The 18,122-nt window shown below is 49.2% G+C and overlaps 1 protein-coding gene across 1 annotated transcript in view; it reads right to left on the bottom strand.

The window, feature by feature from the left end:
* Window positions 1–4,488: 4,488 nt before the first annotated feature.
* heca (hdc homolog, cell cycle regulator) overlaps window positions 4,489–18,122 on the bottom strand; it is a 30,705-nt gene continuing 17,071 nt past the window's right edge. Inside the window, exons 3-4 of the mRNA XM_080200845.1 lie at window positions 6,478–6,632; window positions 4,489–4,743 (exon numbers count right to left, since the gene is read on the bottom strand). Of these exons, the coding sequence (XP_080056971.1) occupies window positions 4,579–4,743; window positions 6,478–6,632 (320 nt within the window). The 3' untranslated portion in view covers window positions 4,489–4,578. The remainder of the gene's footprint in view (window positions 4,744–6,477; window positions 6,633–18,122) is intronic.

The raw sequence follows: 18,122 nt of genomic DNA, 5'->3' as shown, positions 1-18,122 counted from the left end.
GACTGGTTGGCTGTAGGCTTTGGGTGAGTGAAGTAGATTGGGCAGGGCTTCTGGGACTGCTTGTGTTCCTGGGGGGAGAGGGAGGGAAGCGAATGTGGATGTGGAATTTACATGTTCTCAATGCAGAGCTTGCACGTTCTCCTTGTGGGGTTTGCACATCCTCCCCGTGTCTGCGTGGGTTTCCTCCGGGTGCTCCAGTTTCCTCCTACAGTCCAAAGATGTGTAGGTCAGGTTGATTGGCCATGCTAAATTGCTCCTTAGTGTCAGAGGGTAAATATGAGGGGTTACGAGGCAATGGGGGCTGGGTCTGATTGACCTCCTCCTGCACTGCGGGGTTCTATGGTCGGTTTGGCAGTCTGGAGCCAGAAAGGTGCACGTCATCCAGCTGCTGATGGAAATAAGGCTGTCGACATTCTCCAAAGTGGGGTCTGGCATCACCAGTGATGGACACTGTCTTGTAGCTGTTAGTCTGGAACAGGGGATTTCCCAGTTAACGGCAACGTAATGTGCTCCCCCCACCTCAAAAAGACTCAGGGCCAGAGGCATTCAAATCACAACCCTCATAAATACCACCTTCACGTTTTTAGTTAGTGTAACGAGATTCACTCCTGCAGTATTTTAACAAGAGCACTAACCAAAATAGTGGTTAGCACAGTGAAATGGAAGAGTGTTCAGTGTTACTCTGCTGTTGAGTTCAGGCTGCTCTAAAGAGGAAATCAGGTAGACACACAAACACTCATTAGAACAGCTTTCTTCATTATAATTTATTGAAGGTAAAAATGTGCTCTTAACCAATGGCTTCCACAAACCAAACAATAAACTTTTGCACACCACCAGATCACAACCCCAAACCCTCAGAGATACCATTTACTTTTCACGAGTGCAATTATAAAGCAGTTAATGAGGCATGAAGCATACACCAGGCACATCTCCAGCAACCAGCTTCTTCTCGCTTTGAATTATTACAAACGCGTGTGTATAAAACCGTGTCCTACCCCTTCCCGCGCACACACACAAAAACCGTGTAGCCACAAACATACACACACACACACACACATTCAGAAACACATGCACGCACACACAGGCATACTGACACACAAGCAAGAACGCACACACACCGTACAAACACACACACACACACACACACAGACACTCAAGCACACACACTCACACTCACACAAAGTCACAGTCAGATGCACAAACCTTTCTTGATGGAAAAATAACACTACTTTCAAATAAACAGTTTGAATTCTGTATACCCTTTTGAGCTGGAATGAGCAGCAGAAGACCATTCTACCATCATGAGCTAAAGGGGGAAATGATATTCCGCCTCGTGGGGGGGGGACGGGACAGTGGGGATGACTTGCAGGGCAAGGCGCAGTCTGCCACAGGTATGTCCCAGGGAATATCCCTACCCAGGGAACCCACTGACGGCACAATGCTCTCAGCCCACATCCCCAGCCTGTCCTGGAGGTGGATACCCCAATATCGAACTGGCTGGCACAAGGAATGGGTGCTGGTACCGTCCCTAACCTCCCCAGGGATTGGCATCTATATAATTCCACGTTGCCCTCACGAAATATTCGATCAACCGTTTTGGACCACTCGCCAGGAGTGACCTCAGGGTTGGGCTGGGGGCCGAGCTGGCGGGGGTCCTGACGCATCCAGGGTCACGCCGGACTGGGTTCGAGTTGCTGCTATCAGGGACGTCCCCAATCACACTAACACTGCTTCATACCTCTTCCCCCCTTCGGAAACAGCAGCAGTTAGCCGGAGTGTAGAGTCTTGTTATATTCTTCCTTCGATAATACACAGTGGCTAGATGTACAGCAACAAGGACAGAGATCTGACCAGGGATGGGCAGATACAGGGATCCTCCGAGATGGCCCATGGAAGGTGCCACAGCGTTCCGGAGGCTCAGATTAACCGGGTAGAGTGGATCCAGTCCAAGCTTGATTCGGCCTAACTATCTGGCCCAGGGTTCTCTATCTTTGAATAGATACCTCCGGCAGAGAGAACTATACATAAACATTCCTACACTCCTATAACAGCACTAATCACAGAATCTTACAGCACCGCAGGCCATTCAGCCCTCCTGTGTCTGTGCTGGCTCTCTGAAAGTCCCCGTTCTTTTTGCATAGACCTACAAACATTTCCTATTCGAATATTTAATCAACTCATTTACCAACGTTATTATTAAATCTCCTTCCCCCACCTTCTCAGGGAGCACACAAGTTTAAACAATTAATTCTCTCTTTTTTTTGCCAATTTATCGTGGATCTCTCCCCTCAGGCGGCCTGTCCTTCTGGCAGGAGAAGCAGCCTGTCCCCATCTACTCAAAACCTACCACCGTTTTTATTTAGCACGCCTTAGCCTTCAAATGTTCTAAAGAGAGAAACCCTAGCTTCTCGATATAACCCTGCCCATCTCCTCTGTGCCCTCTCCAAGGTAACACTGGCGCGGACCCTCAGAAGAGGTGAAGCCAGTTTAGCAGATACTAACGGGTTTTTACAAGGCAGCCATTTGATCTCGGAGTCCACAGCTCACTAGATTTGCTCCCCAGTACACGTCTAACCTTTAATGAAGCTTTAGAAGTTGGTTTTAATTCGAGAAAGCAGCGTTTTGGTAGATGGGAAGAGTGCTTGAGAAGGCACACTACACACTGGACTGAGAAGCAAGGTGTTCTGGTAATATCGTAGCGTCTCACCGAATACCACGTTCATCAGGCTGGACTTCACCAGATCAAATGGATGTGGAGGTGGGGAGGAGGGAGAGAGAGATGGTGGCAGGGTGGAAATGTTCTGATCAATAAGCAGGTCCCACCCCACTCAGCAGCTGCTCGATGTTGAACTCAATGAACAAAACCTGAAATTGAAAGTTCGCCCCAGTAATGGTGACCTTAAAACCACCATCAACTGTCATAAAGAACCATCTGGTTCACTAATGTCCCTTTAGAGAAGGAAATCTGCCGTCTTCACCTGGTCTGGCCTACGTGTGACTCCAGGCCCACAGCAATGTGGCTAATTCTTATCTGTCCTCTGAAATGGCCCCAGCAAGCCACTCAGTTCCGGGGATGGATAATAAATACTGGCCTGGCCAGCGATGCTCACATCCCGTCATAGACTAAAACTGTGGTCCAAGAGTGAGCCTGAAGCTTAACAATACGGATGAGTATCATTAGCCACGGGCACGTGACTTGTAGAGGTGAGCACCGCCTGTGCCAATAACATTAAAACAGTGATCCAGTCACTGACCCCGGGCAGGGCCCAGAGTGCCAGTCGCGGCCCAGAGGCTGCGGCAAAGCTCGGGAGTCAGGAGGTGGTGAGTTCGAATCCCGCTCCAAGACGTGGGCGCAGGATCTCGGCCGATTCTCCAGAGCGAGGGGAGGCTGTCGGGCTCGACTTCTTTCGGTTAGACTCCCCGGATATCAAAAGGCCCGTGGGCGCCATTCCAAAGAAAGAGCGAGGGAGTTTTCCGGGCCAATATTCATCCTGCCGCAGTGCTGGCTTGTGGGAGCTTCCTGTGGGGCAAACTGGCTGCTACGGCGTGGGCGGTTTGTGGCACCCTGAGATCCTGAGAGGCGCTATACAAATGTAACTCTCTTTTCTCAGCAAGTGTACTCAGTGAGCAGATGAGTCGGACAGACGAGCTTCCATTCCCTTGGTTTCAACATCACGGGGGGGGGGGCGGAAAGAGGTGTGTGCACATGCTGCCAGTCACCACTTGTCGTAAAGCACCCATACCACCCACCACCCACCAGCAGTCAAACCACCAGCCAGCCCTCTCACCTGGAGGAAACGGGAGGACGCCCAGCGCCTCTGGGGTCTGGAATACAAACAAGGGGGAGGCCACAGGCAAGTGGGATGAGACCCCTTCTACGCAGGAAAGCAACGGGGTATCAAAGCTTTCTCACAGGGGGTTCCTGGAGATAGGGTGGAGATGGCGGGGGTTCGGGAGTGGGGGTAAGCTGGGCACACTTAATACAGAGGAGGGCATTCACAGGAGATCGGCAACAGTCGAGGCCAAACAGGGGTGAAACCAATGCCCCCCCCCCTCCCACCCCACCAAAGCCCCCTCAACGAAAGCAGCAAAGCCAGGCGCCTCTCACCCACTCCCGCCGACACTCAAACAGCGATCCCGGCTCCTCCTTAACCTCGCCCCCCCCCCCCTGGCCCGACGCGAACCCCACGCCAAGCCCTCACGTCTCCAAGCGCGTCAAAGAAAACAAGGTCAGGCCAGAGAGTAGGCCTCAGGCCTGGTGTACAAATACATTCAACCGTCAAACCCCGGTTAACAATTAAAAACAAAAACCTTTCCCATTCTTTGGAGCGTCAGAGGGTGGAAACGGCACGTGCTTTTCACTGTTCCGCAAGGATACCGTCCGAAACCAGCTGCTTGTATGCAAATCTTTCTTTTGCTTCGAGCAGGGGACTTGCCCTTAAGCCCTTCACCCCTCCCGACCCCACCCCCCTACTTCCCTCCCCACTGGCTAACACTGGATAAAGACTTACACACAAGCAACTCAAAGTACTACACCCTACATATTCATTACTCTAGAAAAAAAAGAGAAAGCATTTGTCAATAAGCTTCCAACACTTTGAATGAAGAAAAGGGTTTTACAAAGTGGTAGTCTAGATTGCCACAGTGCGGACACTGCTGGACATTGCTGTACTCGGAGAAATACTGCATTCCCACTCGCACATCGATAACCGGCTTCCCACAGTGTTTGCAGTTCAGTCTGGCCTGGAAGAGAGCAAAAACACGTGTTTAAGAGAAGGGGGAAAGCACAGCTTATTATCAGTGAGCATCTCATCGAGAGAACGGCACCTCCTACAGTTCGGCACTCCCTCAGTACGGCACCGGTGCCTCGCCCTCGATCATGTGCTCAAGTCTCTCGCGGCACTTGAAGCCACAACTTTCTGCCTCAGAGACAAAAATATTGAACACAGGATGAACAACGGCAGCTAGATGGAAATCTGAGTTTAAAGATTTTTTTGAAGTGTTATTATTAGTGTCACAAGTAGGTTTACATTAACTCTGCAATGGAGTTAGTAAAAATCCTCTAGTCATCACACTCCGGCGCCTGTTCGGGTACACCGAGGGAGAGTTTAGCACGGCCAGTGCACCCTAACCAGCACGTCTTTCGGACTGTGGGAGGAAACCAAAGGAAACCCATGCAGACACGGGGAGAACGTGCAGACTCCGCACAGTGACCCAAGCCGGGAATCGAACCCGGATCCCTGGCGCTGTGAGGCAGCGGTGCTAACCCACTGTGCCGCCGTGATTGAGTGAGTAAGAAGAATGGGCTAAAAAGCATTTTGTTTTAGTTACTCTGGACTTTTTAAGATGTTTTCAACAAGCTTACAAGGGTGGTGAGAAAATCTCTGGCTTCGGAAGATAATTGGATGGGCGCTTCAGGCAAATACGCTTGCGGGAATACGGGAATAAAGCAGAGGAAATGGGACTGATCAGACTGTTCTGTAGCGAGCCAGCAGGGGTAAGATGGGCTGAATAGCCTCCTTCTATGCTGTAATGACTCTATATGCAACATTTGGTGTTATGCAGCAGGGGCAGCAAAGTGGTTAGCACTGCTGCCTCACAGTGCCACGGACCTGGGTTCGATCCCTGGCTTGGGTCTGTGCGGGGTCCGCACATTCTCCCCGTGTCTGCGTGGGTTTCCTCCGGGTGTTTCCGGTTCTTCCTACAGTCCAAAGAAGTGCGGGTTAAGTGGATTGGCCATGCTAAATTGCCCTTTGGTGTCAGGGGGACTAGCTAAGGTAAATGCATGGGGTTATGGGGATAGGGCCTGGGTGGAATCGTGGTTGGTGCAGACTCGATGGGCTGAATGGCCTCCTTCTGCACTGTAGGGTTCTATGATTGTATGTCTCATTGCAATCAGATGATAGTACTAGACATCAACAGAGGGATCGCAAATGATCCTCAGACCCACATTAGGAAACCAGTGTGAGGTGGCATTGTGCTAACGTCTCCAAACGAGGAATCCAGAGGTACAGGCTAATGCTTTGTCGACGTGGGTTCAAATCCCACCACGGCAGCTGGTGGAATTCAGTGAATAAATATGCTATAGGGTCTCAGTAATGGTGACCATGACAACTATCACCGAGTGTCATAAAACCCCACTGATGAAGGAAATCTGCTGTCCTCACCAGGTCTGGCCTGCACGTAACTCCAAACCCACAACAATGTGGTTGATTCTTAACTGCTCAAGGGGCAATGAGGGATGGGCAACAAATATTGGCTTTTCCAGCAGCATCCTCATGCCATGAAAGGAAAATAAGATCCATTGACGGTTGTCGGATTGGGGGATTGAGTTCAACTGTGATAAAGCCCTGGTCAAACAGTTTGCCAGCACTCCCTGCCTTACACACATTACAACACAGACAACACAAACGGTCTTGAAAAAGAAGGATTGTCCAACAGAAAGAGACAGACCAATGGCGGATACGCGACACCCACCTGACAACATGGAGACGCAGCCAGGATGTCGTAAGTGTACATGGTTCCCAGCTGATGCCAGCTGCCATCCCATCGCGACTTACACTTGATGCAAATGATCTTATGTACTCCTTCTAGGCAGTCCACGCAAATGGCATAGAGGTGCATGAGCCTTCCTGCAATCAAACAGAGCTTGGGTCGAGTTCCATTTTTGCCCATACAATTTATAATAGAGACATTACTGTTTGTCACAATTGGAAACTCCACCTCTTACGTAAGGTAGACTTAAGATGCACCGAGTAAATTGTCCGTGATGTTGTCTGCAGTCGCTATGCATTCAAGGGTGGCAGTAGTTAGCATTGCTGCCTCACAGTGCCAGGGACCAAGGTTCAGTTCTGGGTCACACTCTGTGCGGAGTTTGCACATTCTCCCCGTGTCTGCGTGGGTTTCCTCCGGGTGCTCCGGTTTCCTCCCACAGTCTGAAAGACGTGCTGGTTAGGTGCATTGGCCAAGCTAAATTCTCCCTCAGTGTACCCGAGCAGGCGCTGGAATGTGGTGACGAGGGGATTTGCGCATTAACTTAATTGCAGTGTTAATGTAAGCCTATTTGTGACACTAATAAGTAAGCTAAAACTTAAAAAAACTGGTGACAATGTGTGACAGGCATTCAGAAACTCCCTCCATCATGTCATCTATTTTTTATTCATTCGTGAGACATGAGTGTCGCTGGCTGGCCAGCATTTATGGGTAATAAATTGCCCTTGAGAAGGTGGTGAGCTGCCTTCTTGGATCGCTGCAGTCCATGTTTGTGAGTTGACCCACAATGCCAGTAATGCCAGTGTCCATCTGGTGGACAATGCCTGTAACTTAGCTGTTTACATGCAGGATTTCCATTCTAAATGCTTACTTCGGAAACTGAATAATGACATAAAAGTTTGGCCAAAAAAATCCCACCATCAGGAAGTGTGCATGTAGATAAGATTTTTAATGTGATGTTTCTGACTCTCATAAGATCACGAGGGTTGAAAGTGTGTTTATTAGTGAAAGTGGGCTTACATTAACACTGCAATGAAGTTACTGTGAAAATCCCCTAGTCGCCACACTCCGCCACCTGTTTGGATACACTGAGGGAGAATTTAGCATGGCTAATGCACCTAACCAGGACATCTTGGGACCGTGGGAGGAAACTGCAGCATCCAGAGGAAACCCACGCACACATGGGGAGAATTCCACACCGAGAAAAAAAATTTAAAAGTTTATTTATTAGTCACAAGTCAGGCTTACATTAATACTGCAATGAAACTACTGTGAAAATCTCCTAGTCGCCAAACTCCAGCACCTGTTCGGGTCACTGCAGCTAACCAGCACATCTTTCAGACTGTGGGAGGAAACCGGAGCACCTGGAGGAAACCCATGCAGACACGGGGAGAACGTGCAAACTCCACACAGACAGTGACCCAAGCCGGGAATTGAACCAGGATCCCTGGCGCTGTGAGGCAGCAGTGCTAACCGCTGTGCCACCGTGGGTGAGATGAGGTCTGGTTCAATGAGTAGCTTTCTCAGAGGGAGAACGTGCTTCTACCTCCTAGTCGAGGCTTCAGACCACAGTCGAGGTGGACAGTTCAGCTGACTACATTGCACTATTGCTGCTGGGTCAAAATCCTGGAACAAGTCTCTCCTAATGACAGTGTGGGTGCACCCTCACCATGCAGACTGCACTAGCTGAAGAGGATGGCTCACTTTCCACCTTCTCAAAAGCAATCAGGGATGGGTAATAAACAGCAAGCCTGCCAGCGACCTTAGTATTCAATGAGCAAACAACTAAAATAAGGTGGAATTTAAAAAATTCTCCCCAGTATCCCGGGCAATCCCTCAAATCAACATCACAAGAACAGATTATCTGGTCACCATCGCATTGCTGTTTGTGGGATCTTGCTGTGCACAAACTGGCTGCCTTACGTTGCAACGCTGGCTAGAAAGTGCTTTGAAATCTGAGGCCGTGAAGGGCGCTATATAAATGCAAGCCTTCTTTCCTAAATCTCTATTTCGGTCTGCTGAGGTCACCGGGGGAGAGGAGTGAACGTGTGACATCGATTCCAATCCCCCCCCCTCCGTCTCCCATATCGGGAGGGGCAGCTCCCCAACTTACATGAGGAACACCCCCGCTTTCAGAAGGAAGTTACCGCTTATTATGGTTTAGACTCAGAGAAATCTTATTTTGGTTTCTCCCGTGAGAGATTCCTCCAGGGGTCATGGAGCAGACTGTGAATGGGGCGGGGGGGGGAGTTTCCAAGCCTCTCTCTGTTCCGCGTCCCAGGCTCAGGAAGTGGGAATTTCCTGGTGGGAGCTGTCTTCAGACAGGGCAGCAGGGAGGAAGCGATGGGGACAGCGCACGGCTCTGACAGAGCGATGCGGGGCTGGGTCTCTCCAGCAGCCCGTCTGGAGTCTGTCCCTCTTCGGGTAACCTTGCCTGGCACCTGGTCTACGTGACTCCGGACCCCCTGCAAAGTGGTTGACTTTTAACCTCTGAAATGGCTGAGCAAGTCACTCAGCTTAAGGGGCATTTAGGGATGATCTTGCTGCCAATGCCCGCATCCCACGAAAGAATGGAGGAAAAGAAAGATCTTTTGTACCCGTGAGAGAGGGGGTGGCATGGTGGCACAGTAGTTAATGGCACGGTGGCTCAGTGACAAGCACTGCTGCCCCACAGCACCAGGGACCCAGGTTCAATTCCAGTCTCGGGTCACTGTCTGTGTGAAGTCTGCATGTTCTCCCCATGTCTGCGTGGGTTTCCTCCGGGTGCTCCGGTTTCCCCCCACGGTCCAAAGATGTGCAAGTTAGATGGATTGGCCGCGCTAAACTGAACCTAGTGCCAGGGGGTCAGCAGGGTAAATATGTGGGGTGACGGGAAGGAATAGGGCCTGGGTGGGATTGTGGATGGTGCAGAGCTGATGGGCCAAATGGCCTCCTTCTGCACTGTAGGGGTTCTATTCTATGAGTGCAAAGAGGGCTGCATCAAGTCTGTGCTATAGTCAGCATGGTTTACATCTCCCATCCTATTTCCACTAGAATTACGTCCCCCACGCCTCTCGCACTTCCCCACACCTCCCCATCTCCCTGTGCGTCTCGCACCTCTCCACCTCCCTGCCTTAATCTGCTTTAAGAAACTTCTTAAAAACCACCTGACCCAATACTTCCCCATGTGGCCTGGTGTCAAACTTAACTTTATATTACTCCTTTGAACGGATCATTATGTTATAGGTGCTATATAAATACACATTGTTGTTGATTTTGATCCGAATTGCCAAAGGGGAGAGAAGTAAAATGGGCTGTCATTTGAAGTTTATTTATTAGTCACAAGTAAAGCTTACATTAACACTGCAATGAAGTTACTGTGAAATTCCCCTAGTCGCCACACGCTGGGACCTGTTGTGGGTCAATGTACCCAACCAGGACATCTTTGGACTGTGGGAGGAAACTGGAGCTCCCGGAGGAAACCCACGCAGACACGGGGAGAACGTGCAAACTCCACGCAGGCAGTGACCCGAGCCGGGGATCGATATTTGAGCAGCGCACACAAACTGAGCTGTCAGCAGGGCCCTCGGCAAAGAGTGAGATCACAGCTGGTTAAAAAAAAAATTACTAATTAAGACGCCACGAGTCCAAAAAGATGCATCGAAAACAAAACCTTACACTGTTTACTTCTGCTCAAAGCCCTCCCAGCAAGATTGTAAACATAAAACACAGCGCTGGCTGAGTGAAAGAGTGCTCCAGGTTCTGTCAAACCCGTTGACACCGACATCTAACCCTGATATGCTGATAGACAGAAGCTACTGAATGAAGTTACAGCCAGCTACACCACTTGGCTACAATTACTTTCACACATACATTAGTAAGGGTAATCAGCAAAGTCAGTCAGATGATTGATAACTCCTCGGGGCTGGTGAACAGGGACTGAGATAATATCGTAAAGGCGCAAAGTGCTCCCTCGGTGTACCCTGCAGGATTCGAGGGGCGCCCATGAGTTTGGATCAGGCCGCTACGGACCGGACTTGAGGCCATACTAAGCTGCTGACACCAATCACTGAGAACCCAGTAAGTGACCTCTCCGTTAGGGAAAATGTATCTCTGCTGTCTAGGTCCCCGATACCAATTCATTCAGCCCTTGGTCTCCTCTGTTCTAAAGGAAAACAACTCCAGCCTATCCAATCTCTCTTTAAAGCTGCCACTTTCAAGCCCTGGTAACATTCTTGCAAATCTTCTCGTCCAGAGCAGTGATGTCCTTCATTTAATGTGACAATCAGAACTGCTCACAAAATTCCAGCTGTGGCCTAACCAGTGTTTTATACAGTTCCAGTATTACATCCCTGCCATGTATTTATATACCTCATCCAATAAAGGAAAGCATTCTGTATGCCTTCTTCACCACCTTATCCACCTGTCCTGCCACCTTCATGGACCTGTAGATACACACTCCAAGGTCTCTCACTTTCTCTATCCCTCTCTATCTTCCCATTTATTGTGTATTCCCTTGTTTTGTTTGCTCTCCCCAAAATGCCATTACCATCTAGATAGGCTGGGCGAATGGGCCAGGAAATGGCAAATGGAATTTAATGTTGGCAAGTGTGAGGTGGTCCACTTTGGTAGGAAGAATGGTAGGAAGGACTATTACTTACGTGGCGAAAAACTGCAGCAGGCGACGGTGCAGAGGGACCTCGGGGTCCTTGTGCATGAGTCGCAAAAACCCAGCCTGCAGGTGCAGCAGGTGGTCAGGAAGGCGAATGGGATGCTGGCCTTCATAGCGAGGGGGATTGAATATAAAAGTAGGGAGGTCTTGCTGCAGCTGTATAGGGCATTGGTGAGGCCGCAGCTGGAGTACTGTGTGCAGTTTTGGGCGCCGCACCTGCGCAAGGATATTTTGGCCTTGGAGGGAGTGCAGAGGAGGTTTACTAGGCTGATACCGGAGTTGAGGGGGTTGAGCTATGAGGAGAGGCTGAATAAACTAGGCTTGTACTCGTTAGAGTTTAGAAGAATGAGGGGAGATCTCATTGAGACGTATAAGATGATGAATGGGATGGATAGGATAGAGGTGGAGAGACTCTTCCCGCTCAAAAAAGACAGTAGGACTAGGGGGCACAGCCTCAAGATAAAGGGGGGGCGGTGTAGAACGGAGTTGAGGAGGAACTTCTTCACTCAAAGGGTGGTGAATATCTGGAATTCTCTGCCCGTTGAAGTGGTGGAGGCTGCCTCGCTAAATATTTTTAAGAAGCGGGTTGATGGGTTTTTGATAAGAGAGGGGATTAAGGGTTATGGGGAGAGGGCGGGAAAGTGGAACTGAGCCACGACAGATCAGCCATGATCTTATTGAATGGCGGGGCAGGCTCGAAGGGCCAGATGGCCTACTCCTGCTCCTATTTCTTATGTTCTTATGTTCTTTTCCGGACTAAATTCCATTTGCCACTTCCCTGCCCACTCAACAAAGCCATTGATATCATTCTGAAATGGATAGCTATCCACTTCGCTGTCAAGAACATAGAAAAACTACAGCACAAACAGGCCCTTCGGCCCACAAGTTGCACCAATGACATCCATACCTACCAGGCCTATCTATAACCCTCAATTCTATTAAGTTCCATGTACTCATCCAGAAGTCTCTTAAAAGACCGTATCGAATTTGCCTCCACCACCACCGACGGCAGCCGATTCCACTCACCCACCACCCTCTGAGTGAAAAACTTACCCCTGACATCTCCTCTGTACCTGCTCCCCAGCACCTTAAACCTGTGTCCTCTCGTAGCGACCATTCCAGCCCTTGGAAAAAGCCTCTGAGAATCCACGGATCTATACCTCTTAACATCTTATACACAATCATACATCTCATACATCTTATCAACTACCAATTTTTGTGTAAAAAATTATGTGAAAAATTTTAAGCAAAAATATTTTCTTCCCCTTCATTCTTTCCACCTGCTTCATCCCTCTTCCCTTAGCTTTTCGCCCCCTCTGCTTCCCCTTTTCTACATTCTACCTCTGTCCCATCTTTCCACCCTCCCTCCAATATCTTTGTCTGTCACAGCTTACAGCTTCTCTGCCATCCGCCCATTCACACCCTTTATTCTCTCTGTGGGCTGCCATTAGCAACCTTTCCCCTAGTTTTTGTGGCTCTGACTCATCTTTCATTCCCTCACCCTGCAGTATAAACATCTCCCACTTTCTACGCCTGTTAGCTTTGACAAAGGATCATCTGGACTCAAAACATCAGCTCTTTTCTCTCCTTACAGATGCTGCCAGACCTGCTGAGATTTTCCAGCATTTTCTCGTTTGGTTACCAATTTTTGTATCATCTGCAAATTTCCCAATCACGCCACCTACACTGAAGTCTAAATCATTAATGTGTATCATCTAAACACATATCCCCGAATGGTTAGACCGTACTGCAGTGATATAAAGGGCTCCTATAAATCACCCACCTGATGAAGGAGCGGTGCTCCGAAAGCTCGTGCTGCTAAATAAACCTGTTGCACTTTAACCTGGTGTTGTGAGACTTCTTACTGTGCCCACCCCCCCAGTCCAACACCGGCAACTCCACATGACTGCTTTATAAAACACTGGAACTGCTGGTCCCCTCTTTATTCAGAGCACAGCTTAAGTCCAAAGATGTGCAGGTTAGGTTGATTGGCCATGCGAAGAAATTGCCCCTTAGTGTCCAGGGATGTGTAGGTTAGAGGGATTAGTGGGTGTAATACGTAGGGATATGGGGGTAGCGCCTGGGTGGGATTGTGTTCGGTGCAGACTCGATGGGCCGAAGGGCCTCTTTCTGCACTGTAGGGTTCTATGCTTCTTAACATAGTTGACAGAGACAGGGAGAAGCTCACAAAACCCCACGCCGTGCAGCCAGACATACACCACGTGTGGTCCACTTCCTGGACAAGTTCCTCAGCGGAAGGGAGGAGCAGAGCAAAATGCAAACCTGCTTACTCATATCGGAAGAGAGATCGAGACAGGATCCTCTCCCTTGTTTTGTACCAGGGTCAGGAAGAGGAGAAGGAATGTTGTCTGGAAAGGGGAGCAGTTTATTCAAAGATTCGCAACGGTTCATTCACTCAAAGATATCAAACCAGTTCCCATTGTAAGGAGCACTGAACTGGCTTTTATACGGTGCTGAACACAGCACTCAGCCTGACACTTCACCTACACAAATCAGCACTCTACATCAGAGAGACCAAACGCAGACTGGACGTTCGCTTTGCTGAACTCCCTCGGTCCGTCCGAGAGCAGGACCCGGACCTTCCTGTCAGCTTACCACTCCAACACATACATGTCCACCCTTGGTCTTTTGCAATGTCCTAGCGAAACCCCACCGCAAACTGGAGGAACAGCACCTCATCTCCGACTGGGCACTTTACAGCCTTCCAAACTGGACATTGAGTTCAACAACTTCAGAGCACGAACTGCCCCCTCCACCTTCACCCCATTTCCATTTATTTCATTTCATTCATCCATTTTTATCAGTTTTTCTTATTTTTATTTTCCCATCTCTGAAATTTCACTCTCCATCTTGCTTCCGAGCTCTCCCTCCACCCCTTCTTGGAAGCTTTTAGCATTATTCTCAGCCTTTATCATCACCATTTTATGAATCCCCACAGTGCAGAAGGAGGCCATTTGGCCCATCGAGTCTGCACCGACCACAATCCCACCCAGGTCCTATCCCCATAACTCCATGCATTTACCCTAGCTAGCCCCCACTAACACTAAGGGACAATTTACCTTGGCAAATCCACCTAACCCGCACACCTTTGGACTGTGGGCGGAAACCAGAGCACCCGGAGGAAACCCACGCAGACACAGGGAGAATGTGCAAACTCCACACAAACAGTGACCCAAGCCGGGAATCGAACCCGGGTCTCTGGCACTGTGAGGCAGCAATGCTAACCACTGTACCACCGTGCCGCCTCACAATCCCTTTGTCCCATTAGAGCACATCCCTCTTGTCTGCCTTCAGCACTGACTCAAAGCGTTGGCTCTATCCTCTCTCCACAGACGCTGTCAGACCTGCTGAGTTTCTCCAGCATTTTCTGTCTGTGTTTCAGATTCCAGCATGCACTGCATTTTGCCTCTAGTCAATGTGGCAGGCTTTTATTAACCCTTCTCGGGATGCGGGCATCGCTGGCATTTATCACCCCCATCCCTACTGCCTCTGTGGCTTTCTTGGGCAGAAAGTTTAAAGAGTCAACCACGCTAGCATGGGGACGGAGGTCAGCAAGTTCATAAAGGAGCAAGACGGGGACAGGCAAAGCTTAAATTAGGCCCTTTTACGATTCAGTCATCGGAACTGTCTCGAGTGAAGATTGCTAAATCACAAAGGCCCAACTTGTCTCGATGAGTCAGGCTCGCCTACCAGTTTCTAAGCCTCAGGCAAGGGGAGCAGCATTTTGGCAAGTACGGGCCGTATATGACAGTAGATTTGATATTAAGGGCTCAGTTAGGAGTACAAGTTATATTTAGCACTGGGCGAGACAGCACTGGGATCTCCCTCACTGCTGAGCTGGGAGCAATTAAGCAACGTGGTCTCCTTAACTCAGACTCCTGCTTGTGGGTTAATTGGGAACCTTTGTCTCCAGCTAACCGTAAAGACAGGATCAAAAGCTATATGATTGTGCGACTATCCCTCATCTCAGGAGATGACGGGTGAGTTAAATCTAAACACCAGCCCGATGTCAAAGCAAGTGGCACTTTGTCAACGTCGAACAGCCTGTGATGCGCAATTACGGTCTGGAACGGGCCGTCTGAAAGGGTGGTGGAGGCAGATTCAACAGCAACTTTCAGGAGGAAATTGAACAATAGTTCAAAAGGGAAAATTTGCAGGGGTTTGGGGACAGATCAGAGTGTGGGCAGGGTGAGGAATATTAAGAATAACTGGGAAGCTCTTTCAAAAAGCCAGCATGGCAGGATGGAGCGAATGGCCTCCTCTTTCGGTTCTAGAACAGGCCTGTGCAATAAGGGTTAAGTGTCAACTCATACTTAAAGCAAGAGATTGGAATTTGGTATGAATGGGTCATTATTTAACCTCCCAGCAATCAGCCTTATCCATATAAACCAATCGAAGATCTCTCTGTCCATTCAGCCACACTTCAGATTAGCCATGATCTTACCGAAGCAGGCTCGATGGGCTGAATGGCCTACTCACACTCCAAATTCAGATGTTCATTTTAACAGCCCAGTACAAAAAAAGATAATCCATGAATAGAGGCAGAAGCAAGATTAATGATGAACTTTTATGAAACACCAGTTCAGCCTCAACTTTAGTAACTGACCCATTCTGGGCACCACACTTTAGGAAGGATGGGAAAGCTTTAGGGAGGGTGTAGAAGGATTTACAAAAATGTTTCCAGGGATGAGGGACTTTATTAGGTGGACAGATTGGAGATCCTTGGATAGTTTTTATAGAATCATAAAATCTCTACAGTATAGGAGGAGGCCATTCGACCCATCGAGTCTACTCCACTGACCACAATCCCACCCAGGCCCCATCACTACACATTTAAGCTGCTAATCCCCCTGACACTAAGGGTCAATTTAGCGTGGCGAATCAACCTAACCCACACGTCTTTGGACTGTGGGAGGAAACTGGAGCATCCAGAGGAAATCCACACAGGCATGGCGAGAATGTGCAAACTCCGCATAGATCGTGACCCGAGGCCAGAATCGAACCTGGGTCCCTGGCGCTGTGAAGCAACAGTTATAATAGCCTCCTTATATTCCTTAGCGGATTTTGAGAGGAGGCTTGATAGCAAGTATTCAAAATCAGCAGGTCCCGGGATAGAGCAGATGGGGAGAAACTGTACCCTTCGGTGGAAGGATCATGAACCCAAGGGCACTGATTTAAGATGATGCAAGAAAGAACCAAAAGTGACATGAGGAAACAACCTTGAATGCAGCAAGCGATTAGGATCGGAATGTGCTGCCTGAGAGTGCGATAGAGGCAGATTCAGTCAAGGCTTTCAAAATGGAACTGGATAATTACCAGAGAAACAAATTGCAGAATTATTGGGAAAGGGCCGGGAAGTGGGACTAGTTCTGTTCCCTTCGCAGAGAGATACCAAAGACATGACAGGCCAGTGGCCTCCTCCTGTGCCGTGACCAATCTACAATCTTCTCTCAGGGGGGACTGAACATGTGGAATTTTATTACTGCAGGAGGCTCTGGAGGCTGGGTCATTGAGTTGCTTCCAGGCTGAAACAGACCGATTTTTAATCGGCAAGGGAATCAAAAGTCGTGGGGATAAGGCAGGAAAGTGGAGTTGAGCATTCCTGATCTCACTGACTGGCAGAGCAGGCTCGATGGGCTGAATGGCCTACTTCTGCTCCTTCTTCTCATGGTTTAACTCTAGGATTCCAGTTCCCAGGGAGGACTAGCCAATGATACTAGTGTCACATTGATCCACAATCACACTCAAGGACGGTCACCCTGTGAAATGAGAATGATTGACTGGAAGGTGAGGTCATTGCTGCCTTGGTGTCAAGTTTCATTTTCTAGAAGACCTACAGTGCAAAAGGAGGCCATTCGGCCCATCAAGTCTGCACCAACTCTCTGACAGAGCATCTTATGAAGGCTCCCCACCCCAAACCCACAGGCCCACACATTAACCATGAATAATTCCCCCTAACCTCCACATCTTTGGACACTCATACAGCCACAGCTGTATAAGGCCCTGGTCAGACCCCACTTGGAGTACTGTGCTCAGTTCTGGTCACCTCATTACAGGAAGGATGTGGAAGCCATTGAAAGGGTGCAGAGAGGATTTACAAGGGTGTTGCCTGGATTGGGTAGCATGCCTTATGAGGATAAGTTGAGAGAGCTCAGTCTTTTCTCCTTGGAGAGAAGAAGGATGAGAGGTGACCTGATAGAGGTGTATAAGATGTTGAGAGATATTGATCGGGTGGATTCTCAGAGGCTATTTCCCAAGACTGAAATGGCTGCCACAAGAGGACACAAGTTTAGCGTGCTGGGGAGTAGGTACAGAGGAGATGTCTGGGGTAAGTTTGTCACTCAAAGGGTGGTGGGTGCGTAGAATCGGCTGCTGGAGGTGGTAGAGGCAAATTTGTTAGGGTCTTTTAAGAGACTTCTGGATGAGTACATGGGACTTAATAGGATTGAGGGTTATAGGTAAGTCTAGTAGGTAGAGATGGTCAGTACAACTTGTGGGCCGAAGGGCCTGTTTGTGCTGTATTTTTCTATGTTCTACTTAGGGGCAATCCAGCAATGCCTATCCACCTAACCTGCATATCTTTGGACAATGGCCCGAATTGGACCCTGTCCCTGGCTCGATGAAGCAGCAGTGCTAACCGCTGTCCCACATCTCTGGATGAGGGCTGAATACATTTTTCAGGCGATTTTGATCATGCCCGAGGGAGGTGCCCACCAGCTCGCCCTCCTTTTCTGGCAAGGCCTGAAGTCCAGGCCTATCCAGATAGTGGCACAGTTCCGCAAACGCTGCTTTTCCAGGTAACTATCCAGGTTTCCCCCTATTGACCCAGCTTCCACCACCCCTTCAGGCAGCTCATTCCAGATCATTTTACAAGCTTAAGCAGAATGCTCACTAATGTCAGACATCTATACTGAAAGAGTGGCTGTAGGGGGAAGCAGTGGCCTCGCAGTTTTATTGC

The sequence above is a fragment of the Carcharhinus amblyrhynchos genome, chromosome 12, assembly GCF_965287045.1.
Source record: "Carcharhinus amblyrhynchos chromosome 12, sCarAmb.v2.hapA, whole genome shotgun sequence".
In the NCBI taxonomy this organism is placed as follows: domain Eukaryota; kingdom Metazoa; phylum Chordata; class Chondrichthyes; order Carcharhiniformes; family Carcharhinidae; genus Carcharhinus; species Carcharhinus amblyrhynchos.
The sequence above is the reverse complement of the archived record's forward strand: the minus strand, read 5'-3'. Positions and strand labels throughout refer to the sequence as shown.